We start from the raw sequence: 13401 nt of genomic DNA, 5'->3' as shown, positions 1-13401 counted from the left end.
ATAAACATATGGAATGAATTCTGTAGTACTGGCCATATATGGAGCGTGTCTTGAGTGTACAGGGTTTGATGAGGTCAGATCAACATATGGAATGTCAGAACAAGTCAGCTCCATATGGAGATCTAAGGGTGGCAGCGGGGGGCAGTGTCTTGAGTGTACAGGGTTTGATCAGGGCCCAGGTAGGGCCGGCCCTTAATTTTCGCGACTGTTGAGAACTCTAGTTTTCGCTGGCTGCCGGGCGTGGCTGCACTATTAACTTTGGGGTGGGACCGTCTAGAGTTTGAATAGACAGGTATCAGTCAAAAGGGAGACATCGAAGAGGAAGGACGGGTGGGGAAGATCAGCATATGGAATATCAGAACAGGTCAGCTCCATATATGGAGATCTACGGGTTTGAGGTTTGAGGTCAGATAGAGTTGCTGGCCGGCTCCATATATGCAGATCTGATGATCCATGTATGGCTATCCAGGGTTTGATGAGGTCAGTGTCGTGATCTTCATATATGGAGCGTGTCACGAGGCGTGACGGACTGATTGCCATATATGGTGGCATGGCGGACGGACTGACGGACTGACAGACTGACGGACTGACTCTGCGACCTACAGTAATAGTGTGAACTCGATTTGTCTGGCTAAATATGATCTAGTCAGCGAGGAAGGCACATGTGTCTTTTTGAGACCGAGAGAGGGGAAGGGATTTAGAGATTTGGTGTGCACAAGGAATGCTCTTTGGTCTCATAGACCCAAGACACTGCTAGTGGGTTTTTCCCCCCTGCATCAAACTGAGATTCACGTACATATTCTATGCTAAAGGACCTGATAGCCCCGGACTAAATGTGTATATTGAAACTCAATTGTATTCTGTTTACACTATCCATGTTAATGTGTGTTTTGTGTAGTTGTCCTCGGGTGTGTCCAGACAAAGCATCTATTACAATCGAGAGAACTTTCTCCACTTTTGTTCTTCAGTTATTCATAGAAATCAAATCAACGTCACCTAAGTGCAAGAGTTTATCAGATTACTTGTTGGAGAACAGCATCTTGCGCTGTTTGAACAACATCTGGGGGCAACAGTGACTCAGGAGATCGAACATCCATCTTGGGTAGAGGTCCCCGGTTTGATCCTGGGCTCTTCCTGGCTGTGGGATGCTTTGCATGTTGCCTCTGCCATCGGTGTGTGAATTGGTGAATTGAATGCATGAATGAATGCATGAATGCAATGATTGGAAAATAGCAATGATAATTCTGCTGCCCATAAGCACTGTTTTACGCTGGGTGGACGACAGTGCCCATAGAGTCTAATAATTACGGTGTGGTCTTCCTTGTCTGGTCTGTCACTTACAGTATGTATAGTGATTGTCAACTTTTGAATGGACAGATGTAGAGACGTAAAAAAAAAACGGATTCTTTTTAATTTTATTTACTTATTTGATTTGATTCTTTATGGAAGCATTTAGTAGAAGAATTCCATTTAACAAGATTTTGTTTTAACCCAAATCATAGAAGTCCATTTCATGAGAATACTTCAATCCTTTTCCTCAAGAACAAATCACAGCAAAGGCCTGTTCTGGCATAAACAAGAACGCTGAATGTTTTGAAGTATGAGGCATGTTTTTGTGTGTCGCAGGCTAGTAGGAGTGGGACTGGGAACGGTTAATCGCCCTAAGGCAAATTTCCCCTGTCTTCTTTCGCTTTCGCTGCATTGCCTCTTTCTTGTTGTTGTGTTGTGCCATTAATTAGATTTACTCTGCTCTGCTCAACCCAATCCGTTTAAAGTCTCTGACAGAGGAAAGGATGGAGAAGAGAAAGGAGAAAGGGGGTGATGGAGGCAAGAGGGAAACTGACAAAGATGCTAAAGCACATTGTGATCCAGAAAATGCTGGAGGCAAGGCAACTCTATTCAAACGGCAGGAAAGGAGCTTTGCGATCACATTTTAGACGATTATGAGTAAGAAGTAAAGATTATTTACAGAGTCGTTTAGTGAGTTGCATCTTGTAAATTGGTGTAGTGTATAGTGTGCATGCCTGTAAACCTATATGCCTGGCATATAGGTTTGGTTGTGTGATTTGGTGAGGAAGGTGGAGTGGGTGGAGTAATCTGATATTTTAACAGCTAATGATCTGACTTGAACATGTATGTTGTGAAACCTAAATACAGAATATACCTATAAATGATCATTCAACATGGACAAATGATATACCTGCTTGCTGCTATTTAGAAAGTATTGATAAAATGCATACAAGCCAGAGTCCTTCCATGGCTAACAGCTGCTGACATCTTGTCCAATAAATACAGTGTTTATTAAGTGGTGCAACCACTTCCTTAAGTGACTATGTGTGTGGGTGGCTGGCTGGCTGGCTGGCTGGCTGGCTGGCTGGCTGGCTGCCTGGCTGGCTGGCTGGCTGCAACCTAACACACAAACACACACGCACATATTAACCGTATATATGGTGATTTTGGGTGTGCCAGTACAGTACAGTACAGTACAGTACAGTACAGTACAGTACAGTACAGTACAGTACAGTACAGTACAGTACAGTACAGTACAGTACAGTACAGTACAGTACAGTACAGGGACCCCACACGGTAACTCTGTCATTTCTCAACCGTTTCGGACGCGGGGCGGCTCGCCGGAATCGGGCCGGCACCCTGGGTGCGTTCCTGTGGGTCTGGAACCCCCCCGGGGACCCCCACACGGAGTTGCACCACTTACTTCACACGGGTGTGATTTTTAAAATTTTAGAAGAGTGTGTCCTGACATCACTGGCGCTAGATGGCGCTATTGTCCTGGTTCGCAATTTTACTCATATGGAAATGAGTAAAAAACTAAGCGCAAAAAAAAACAACTAAAAAACATGGCACTGAGGGCAGGATAATAAGCCTAGACAAGTCTGAAGGCAAGTGGAGTGCTGGTAAACTCCATCCTAGCAAACACACACCACACAACGTCCTAATCTTAATTCTGGTAGTCCGGAAAAGACGCAGCTGCATGTGATTGGCCAGTAGTCACTTTGAGTGGCAGCGTTCCTTCTGCACTTCCGCTTGACTTCCGCCTTCCCTGCGATAGGCCTACAGGTTGCTCCAATGAGCTGCGACGGCCAGTGAGCTATCTAGGTTTTTATATCTATGGGAATAACCTATAGCCCCGGTCCAGAGCTCTCTAAACCTCTGCCAGGGGCGCTGCTATTCTCATCCCATTATTCCACTACTACCGTGCGAGGTCTCCAACATTAGCAAAAAATAAACAAAACTATATTTTGTGAGCTTGTAGACATGCTATTTTCAAAAGATCTTTATACATTTGACAACTTGAAATGAGACATTCTGCATAAAGAGTACTTTTGGAACTTTTAAGTACATTTTGATACCAATACTTTTGTACTTTTACGCAAGTAACTTTTGAATTCTGTACTTTTACTTGTAGTAGTAGTAGTACTTTTACTTAGAGTAGTTGTTCTGTATTGCAGTATTGATACTTTTACTTTTTTTAAGTACAAAATGTGAGTACGTTGTCCACCATGCATTGGTAAAGTGTGTGTGTCTTGTGTCGTAGGAGACAGATTCCCTGAAATCAGCGAACAAGATCTGCAAACAGCTCATTTACCACCTGACCCCTCACTCCAAGTGGACCAGACAGAACGTGCCCAGGAGGAAAGCACAGGCCTGGTGAGTCTGTCTGTCAGTCAGTCACTGTATAGTATGCATTTGTGATTTTATGTTGACAATGTCTGCCTTTTGTTTGTCTCTGTATTTGTATGTTTTGTTTTTTTATGTCACTATGGACCTTGTGTCTTTAATAAAGTTTGATTGATTGTCTGTCTGTCTGTCTGTCTGTCTGTCTGTCTGTCTGTCTGTCTGTCTGTCTGTCTGTCTGTCTGTCTGTCTGTCTGTCTGTCTGTCTGTCTGTCTGTCTGTCTGTCTGTCTGTCTGTCTGTCTGTCTGTCTGTCTGTCTGTCTGTCTGTCTGTCTGTGCCTGCCTGCCTGCCTGCCTGCCTGCCTGCCTGCCTGTCTGCCCATCTGTTGTTGCCCTGCATGAGCCCTCATTTGGACAACCGAGTAGAGTATAGACAGAGTTGCGACATTGAGGGGGCAGAAAACAGCACGTTCACGTGGTTCATGTACTCGCGCGAGCCCATAGACTACAATGCATTCCGTAAACTTCTGGTGTCCCTATTCGCCAATAGATTAAGTCTATGTAGATGTCAGAGCCGCCATTGGACTGGCCCCATGAAGTGAACGGAGTTGTCGTAACTCTGTCTTACTCTATGGCAGACAGTCTGACTTGCAACAGTCCGACACATGCGTGGCCGGTTAAGACTCACCCGTGGCTCCCGACATGCGTTGCCGGTTAAGACTCACCCGTGGCTCCCGACATGCGTTGCCGGTTAAGACACATACAGTACGTGGCTTCCCTGTGAGGTTAGGGTTAGATTTGGGGTAGGATGTCGGACTAATGCCTGTCGGACTGTTCGTACGTTTGGACCAAACAAATGCACCCTGGTGAATGTACGAACCCTAAGCAAAATATGGAGGTGCTTCATGAGTGTGTTTGTAAACGCGTTGTGAGGTTGTACATGTGCTATTTTCAGTGCACAACATAAATACAAGTATAAAAAGTATAAATTAAGCTTTTGTCTCTCCAATATACGATACATGCGATTCTCAATCTTTTTCATCTCAAGGAGCCCCAGTTTGAAATGCATTAGGCTACTGACCCCCATTTGATACAATTTTCATCTCTGGAACTCCATTCTGCGCTGTAAAATGCCACGGGTTAAAACTAACCCGTGGCAGGTTAAACCTAACCCGTGGCTCTCGACATGCGTGGCAGGTTACAACTGACCCGTGGCAGGGTAAAACTAACCCGTGGCTTCCTGTGAGGTTAGGTTTAGGGTTGGTTTTAGGGTGTCAAGGCCACTGAGGTGGCCTTGTGGTTAGAGTGTCTGCCCTGAGACTGGGAGGTCGGGGTTCAATCCCCGGCCGGGTCATACCAAAGACTGTAAAAATGGGACCCAGTGCCTCCCTGCTTGACACTCAGCATCAAGGGTTGGATTGGGGGTAAGTCCCTGTGACATACTAGCGTCATGTCCAGGGGGTGTACTTGTAGTCTTGTACATCAAGCTGCCTCACGCTACAGTAACAGGAGATAGGCTCATGGCTCGGCAAGGCTACTTTTAGGATGTCGGACTCATGACTGTAGGACCAAACACATGCACCTTACGGAGTACCCGTAAGGATAAGGATCCATTCCCACGTGGAACCAGTGTACTGTATACTGCACCATGCAATGCACACAAGCTCTGAGCTTTTGAGTCGCTCAGCTAATTATCACTCAGCACCAGCTGCTGCTGTTCTGTTGTTTTCTATTGATTCTTGGCCAGGTGGTGTCAGCTCCTAAATTGCTTACACTGGTGAGTAAAATTGACTCTCTCTCTCTTTAAAAGGTATGAGTATGATAAAATAAAATCATTTCATATTTGACTTTACTTTGGGTGCGTTCGGAAATGCGCACCGGGAATGTGGTCAGTTTGTTGAGTGTGGTGGGCGGTGACGTCACAGTGTGCCTTATTTACGAACGACCACAGCTGTGACGCATTCACACCGCCGACACCGGACAACCCCAGCTTCAGGGTAGGGTCGCTCAGTGCGGGCACTCGGCACACCCGGTGCGCAGCGCACTGGATTTTCGAACGACAACGCACCGAGTGCACTGAATAAACGAACGACAAGAGAGCACACCAGTGCGTTCAGGGCGCATTTCCGAACGCACCCTTTGTTTGGAACATTTCTGGGCGTTAACCTTTGCGCAGTAGGTGTGGGCCATTTTTGTGGCCAACTTTGAACATTGTGTACAAACCGCAGCTGCATGACAAATCCTGCTTATTATACTGTTAATTGGTTCATTTGTTTGTTAATTCGTTCCACGTCTGTCTAAAAAATAACAAATAAAAACATCATGAAGACGCTGGGTGGCAATTAATAACAGGAAATGCTCTCTGAACAACACACAGAATTCCATTCTAACACTAATTACCAAACACTTGAACTCTTACAGAAGTTGGAATGAAACAAAAAACAACACTCTAGTAATTCAGCTTCCTTTCCCAGAGCAATGAACCTATAGTATCAAAGATTTTCTGACTGTCTCCGTTTAACTTTTGCCACCACAGTCGTCGTTGCAACGGCTCAAAATAAGACTCAGCGATAACAAGGCAGACCTTCCCTTCCTGTTCATTAGCAGGCTCGGTCGAGGCAGTGTTAAGCGTCTCCCACACAGCTTCCACCAAACTACAGGCAGGTGATGCCTGGCACACCGCGCTGGAGCCATAAATAGAATGGAAGGAAGGCTTACTGAGAAATGTGAAAGAATCCATGTCCATAGATCAAGTTTTGTATTGGGGCATAATTAACAGTGTTTCCTTTAAGCTTGGTTATCTGTGTGCGTGGCAGAATGATGGGTGCTATACACTAGTACATGAAAGGAAATGCAGAAAATCGTATCTTATTGTTCCTTTCAGATTAAATCCTCTCCCACCCTCTCTCTCTCTGTCTCTCTCTGTCTCTCTCTCTCTCTCTCTCTCTCTTTCTCTCTCTCTCTCTCTCTCTACAATCCTAGATTTCTCCTCCTTTCTCACGTTGATTTCTTCCACTTGTTCGTCCAAGGGATTTTTGTTCAACAGCCTCACAGACACAGACAACAACCGAATGGTTCTGCTGTTTGAGCTCAGGCTCTGGGGAAACACTTTGAAAGAGAGAGAGGGGACGGACGGACGGACAGACGGACGGACGGACAGACATACAGACAGACAGACGGGGGGGGGGGGGGGGGGGTAGACAGACAGACAAATGTGGGGGGGGGCTGTGTGTCCATGGCAAGGATGCTCATTAACCCATTTAGGCCTGACGTCGAAATAAATAAAAAGTCTTCTGAAAGAATATATATTCAAAGATCTGTGCCGCATTTTCACGATTTCTCAAAAATAGCAGACCTACAAGCTCGTAGCGCGCCACTCGGTGGCGCGCTATGAGCTTGTAGATCTAGTATTTTTCAATAGCTAAAGTATAACATAATGCTTAGTTAAAACACCAACAGGCGTTCCCTCCCAAAATGGGTTAAAGACAGACAGACAGATGGTGGGGGGGGCTGTGCGTCCATGGCAAGGATGCTCATTAACACAATCAGTGCCGGAAGTCCTTCAAAATAGTAGCTCTGGGGTGCCGGAAAGACATGGCCGCTTTTACTCGGAAACCCACGACCCGGAAACAATCCACTAAAAAAAGTTTACTTTACATTGCTAGCTTACATTGCGATCGTTTTAATTTATACGATATATGATCCAAAAAACGTTCATATTTTGTGGGAGAGACAGATGAGGAGCAGAAATGAAACGCCAGTATATCGATCCGTTCAACACCACGGAGAGCGCCCTGGATTAGGAGAGACGAGTGATCATATTGTGAGATATATTAAATTCCTTGTGATGTGATATCATGAAAACCGATATCTCCAGACAGCAGTATCTCTTGTGATAAATACTTACTTCACTTCCAATGGTTCACGGTTGCGTGCATAAACCATTGCTGAGCCTTCATTACGCCATCCTTGCACTTTCTTTGGAGGCACTGTGAGATATCCTGTTCTTAGTTTATACAGAGTTCAAATGGAACCAAAAGGACCAAATGGAATGATGCAAAGCGTACGCTTTCAGATCAGTAACCTTTGGGTAGCCTAAGTATAACATAGGGCTTAAGTGGTTAATAGATCATGGCCATGGGCCCCTATCTTGCGTCAGGGGCATTTTCAGCTCTATATCTTGTGCCATGCTTTTTCCGCAAGTATTAAAGGACCACTTCACCACTTTTCAACCTATCTTCATATAATAGATCCTCACTAATAATCATGATAAAATGGCACCATTTTTTTCTACTCAGTCTGTGTCTCATAGGAGGGCTGTGGGCAGTTCAGAAACCCGTCCACCAGTGACATCATCGATGGGGAATTCAAGCTAATAGAAACTGCAGGCTTTCTAGTCCTGAAAAGTTGCAATGCAAAAATGGAAGCCATCGTTGTCACGATAATAACAATCTAAACATTTTTGTAAAAGAAACTTGTTTCAAAATAAATCTGCCTAACGATGATGTCACTGGTGGACGGGTTTCTAAACTGCCCACAGCCCTCCTATGAGACACAGACTGATTGTGCCATTTTATCATGATTATTAGTGAGGACCTATTATATGAACATAGGTTGAAAAGGTTGAAGTGGTCCTTTAAACACTTTCCGTGAATGCATTTAGGAGCTTCCACTATGCGTTAATGGTATCTTGCGGCCATGCAACCCACTATTCATTTTGCCGGCTCCTACATAATGCTAACACCAAAAGGGGTTCCCGCCCAGAATGAGTTAAAGGCAATGGCACCTGGCAAACTGATTGGTTTAAGTTGCGTAACACCCAAACCGCACCTATGCATAATGTAAGGGGTAACGGAGGTGTTTTAGGCATTTAGGCGCTGTGGCACAAGATAGCTAATTTTAAGGGGCCACACCTCTTACACAATACTAAATCCCCAAATTAAGGAAAAAGGGCCCCTGCCACAAGATAGAGCCCTTTATCCGTAATTTGGGGATTTAGCATTGTGTAAGAGGCGTGCCCCCATACATTTGGTATCTTGTGCCACAGCCTAAATCGTTAAAACACCTCCGCTACCCGTTACATTATGCATAGGTGTGGTTTGGGCGTTACAATAATCAGTGATGTAAATAGGTTTTCAATGTAATGGGTCCTGGGATCCAGGGGTGGTCTTTTAGAGATGGGTCCCAGGGACATTATGAGTCTTACTTCAACGACGTTAGAGTACAGTACTGAGTACAGTATTGTATCCCAGGACCACCGGAGGGTGACATGATTGCATCCTTTCTCAATTTAGTGAGTCTATAGGATGCAGGATGCAGCCTATTTGCATCACTGAATAATTAAACCAATCACCGTACCACATGCCATTGCCTTTAAGAAATCCATTATCCATTAGGCATTATGCCCAGTGATTATGGCCCAGGGGAGAGCAACGCGTGCGGCCTTGGAATACCTTTATATTTGATACGGAGGGTTGTTTTGTGTGTCCAGTATCTGACTGTCATCCACTCCGCGACCAACACAGTCTCACTTTTGCTGCACCCCGGCTTACCATCTTCCTTACCATCTAGCCTTTTGCTGCACCCCGGCTTACCATCTTCCTTACCATCTAGCCTTTCAATAAAACCACATTTGGTTGACACAAGTATCAGCTATACGTGTTACTGATATTATTGTAATCCATTCAATATTTGCCGCGCAATGGCGTGATGAAACTGAACGATCATGAGTAAATTGTGCACAATGCGACATGGCACAAATCTTCTTTGACTAGAAAATTAAACACAATGGACACAAGGAATTGACACTGCTGATCATATGAAAATTACAATCACAGAGATTTGTGGAGAATTAAGACAGAACGAGACCTCTGAGCTGTGAATGTTCTGCGACATGCGTCAAGCCGCCGCCCGAGGCAGCTCCAACTCAGGAGCGCATGCTTTTATCAAAGGGAATTCGCATTACGGGTGGTTTGAGGAGGCGCTTTCCCTTGTCCTAAAATCTGTGTGCATAAGATAGCAATTATTGGGGAAAGCGCATCGACACACCTACATACACACCTCCACCCGCAAATAAAGGCGTCGGCATAATGTATAGTGGGTATAGTGGCCGCAAGATACCATTTACGCATAGTGAATGCTCCTAAATGCGTAATTCATGGATAATAGTTCATACAATTTACAATTTAGGCATTTAGCAGACGCTCTTAATCCAGAGTGATTTACAACAAAAAAGCATGGGAATACATCACATACTGTATATAAAAAGCATTTATCATGAAACATGCGTAAGCTACGAACGTAACAGTGGAATATCTATATAATGAAACTATACATATAAACTATACATATATACTATACTATGCTATACATATGTACTATGACGTGCTAAGACTACATACAATGCAATTATAGTGCTGTCTACATAACATGCTATAAGTCTGTATCGAATGCTATCTAAGTCTAAAACGTGCTATCTAAGGGGGTAGGGTAAGTGCTATGGGCCATGATGGAGTCTGAAAAGGTGGGTTTTCAGACTACGGCGGAAGATTGGGAGTGATGCTGCAGTTCTGACTGCAACGGGAAGTACATTCCACAGTTTTGGAGCTAGAAGGGAGAATAGTTTGGTGCTTGCGGGTGGCATGGTATATACGATAGAGCCCCATGACCACAATCCTATTCTGGTACTGCAACTGCATGTTTTCAGAATTCTTAGAAGTACAAAATTGCTGAATTCCTCGTTGACGTAAGCTCATCTGGTGGTGACTCGACTCGTACTAACCACGAAACATTAAATATCAATAAAATAAAAATAAACGTAATTAACATTCCGTTTCTGTTGTGCGACGGGCAGATGCAGCCATGCCGCCTACCCGGAAATGTAGTCTCTGGGTTGTTTGGCTCGTTTCTAACGCTTATTTTGTTACTCTTTGGGTATATTTGTACATTTCCACCTTCAGTCGATGCTTCATATCCATATGAGTGAAAAGGCCGGGGTGATCGGTTTATTTTTCAAACACAGTTCTTATATGAGGCGATCTAAAATCCCCCTATGGAGATTACAATGCAAATAAAAAGTACATGAACCTGGGGACTGACGCCCTCTACTGACAGTGACGTCAGGACTTCGGTGCTCTATTAGCTTAAACTTGCCCCTCCAGCACATTTTGATAAATATTGGATTCATAATCATATAAGCAGATGTTATTCCAGTCTTTTCCTTCAGTTGTCTGGGGGACATGGTAAAAATGTGTGTAACTTGGGTCCATTTTGACACTCAAAATGAACATGGACCATTATTACACTCTCAGAGTTAACTGCACTTACTTCATTGCCTGGGGGTCTCCCTGGGTTCTGTATTTGCCCCCTAATCCTTTTCCCTCTACATCAAATCTCTTTGGTGAAAATAGCCAATTTTCAAGCGTGTAGTCTGGACCCAACAGGGTGTTTTTGCTGTGTTGTGAGTATACTGTAATAGCCGGCATTATTAGCGGTGCATGGATGCGACCTCCACTGGTCTAGGCTTTGACCCACGCCTCACGCTGCCAGCTCAGACGATTAACCCATTTTGGGGCGGGAACCCCTTTTGGTGTTATCATTATGTTATGCTTTAGCTATTGAAAAATAGCAGATCTACAAGCTCATAGCGCGCCACCGAGTGGCGCGCTACGAGCTTGTAGGTCTGCTATTTTTGAAAAATCGAAGAACGACTGACATAGAAACATAGCTTTTTCAGAAAACTGTCAGGATGTAGAAGACATTTTTAGAATCTGATCTCAGGTCAAAATGGGTTACACACTGTCTGTCTGTAGGTATTAATACTGGCAGGCCAAATGGTATGAGACTCTGGTCATGTTGAAACTAGACTGACACAAAGACACACGTATACACGCAAGCACGCACAGTCGCACACACGCACAGAAACGGTGGACAGAATAGTAATGGTGTGGACCAATTATCCTGTATGAAGATAGGTTGAAAATGAGTAAAGTGGTCCCTTAAGTACTGATCAGTTCTGTTTTGTAGCACACTGCACTGTTAGTTCTGTGGGGATAACTAGCACGTTTACACATCTGCTATTTGTGTGCTTTGCCGTGCCATGTCATTTGAACTGTATACCGCGTTGTTTTTTCCCCCCAATGAAAATAGCCTAAAAACGAGGTCCTATAATTGGAGATTATGGCCAAAGCATTTCCGGGGGCAGTGGCGTGCACAGACATTTAGAGGGGCAGGTGCTAAAGTGAAAAAAGGGCACCTTGTGCAGCGCGTGGAACCGGCCGGTTGCCTTAATAGTGTGAGATTTATAGATTTTGGGGCCTAAATAATATATTAGAAGCTCTTTTTTTTTTATCAAGAATTGATCAATGTCACCATGGTCCACATACTGTACAGTGTACACTGTATACAAAAAAAATAAAAATATATGTTTTATTTTTATTTTATTTTATTTTTATTCAAAAGGGCACATTGCCAAAATGGCAGGGGGTGCTCTAGCACCCCCTAGTGTCTATCTGTGCACGCCACTGCCCGGGGGTCCCCAGACAAAAACGTTGAGAACCCCTGGTCTAACCCACAGTAACAATAACAGTTAAAGAATGTCTGTTTTACGTCCTTCCGTCTTCTGATTGACATGGGTAATTGTCACTTCCTCCACCAACACAGATCAAGTAAGTTCATTTATTTCCTGTGCACTTCAGTAAATGAAGTCGATCTCCTTCCAGCCTGACCTCTACTCTTAATAGAGACTTAAGGTGCCAACAACCATCCGTATCAATAATTAATGAAACACTTCCTTCCTGGAGTACGGGGGCGGGGCGGGTGGGTAGTGTTTGGTATCTCCAGCACTCTGAAATTGAGCGCACAGAACCATGACTGATTGCATTTGTTGGCAAACAAAATACTGTGGTAATCACACCATTGACAAAATGTATTACTTATTTTTTTGTTTTTATTACATGTTTTTTTTTATGTATGGAAAAAACACCAAAACTCCACCAAGTCCATTTGGTTTAATTAAGAGAATACAGGTTATTGGTTTGAGTCCTCATTGGAAGACTTGTGATCGAGTCCTCATTGGAAGACTTGTGATCGAGTCCTCATTGGAAGACTTGTGATCGAGTCCTTGTTTCCTTCCATTGTTGCTGTCTTTTTATATAGGGCATAGGGGATTAGATTTCAGAGCCGATGTGGGTGTATTTTGGAAAGAGAACTGCAGGGACAGACATCCCTTTTTTTCTGTGTGTGTGTGTGTGTGTGTGTGTGTGTGTGTGTGTGTGTGTGTGTGTGTGTGTGTGTGTGTGTGTGTGTGTGTGTGTGTGTGTGTGTGTGTGTGTGTGTGTGTGTGTGTGTGTGTGTGTGTGTGTGTGGGGGGGCCGGGGGGTTTCCATGCCCCTCTTCTTCATATCTAATACAGATCACTCACCACTGTCTCCTGCTGCTGTATTTTAACCCATTTTGGGCGGGAACCCCTTTTGGTGTTAGCATTATGTTATGCTTTAGCTATTGAAAAATAGCAGATCTACAAGCTCATAGCGCGCCACCGAGTGGCGCGCTACGAGCTTGTAGGTCTGCTATTTTTGAAAAATCGAAGAACGACTGACATAGAAACATAGCTTTTTCAGAAAACTGTCAGGATGTAGAAGACGTTTTTAGAATCTGATCAAAATGGGTTAATGTTGGTTTCATAACTGTGCCTTGACATAGCATAGCAGACAGCGACGACGCACTCCTCCATGGTACACAGTTATGTAAGGCTAACTGTTTTCGGT

The 13401-nt window shown here is 44.2% G+C and overlaps 1 protein-coding gene across 1 annotated transcript in view; it reads left to right on the top strand.

The window, feature by feature from the left end:
• The window catches only part of LOC306939355 (leucine-rich repeat-containing protein 75B-like), a gene marked incomplete at both ends in the record, with an annotated part of 50017 nt that overhangs the window by 17511 nt on the left and 19105 nt on the right, over positions 1-13401 (top strand). The window contains one exon of the mRNA XM_079523942.1: positions 3554-3666. Within this exon, the coding sequence (XP_079380068.1) occupies positions 3554-3666 (113 nt within the window). The remainder of the gene's footprint in view (positions 1-3553; positions 3667-13401) is intronic.

Source organism: Electrona antarctica (genome assembly GCF_951216825.1).
Source record: "Electrona antarctica genome assembly, chromosome: 16".
Taxonomy (NCBI): Eukaryota; Metazoa; Chordata; class Actinopteri; order Myctophiformes; family Myctophidae; genus Electrona; species Electrona antarctica.
This window is presented reverse-complemented; position numbering and strand designations above follow the sequence as displayed.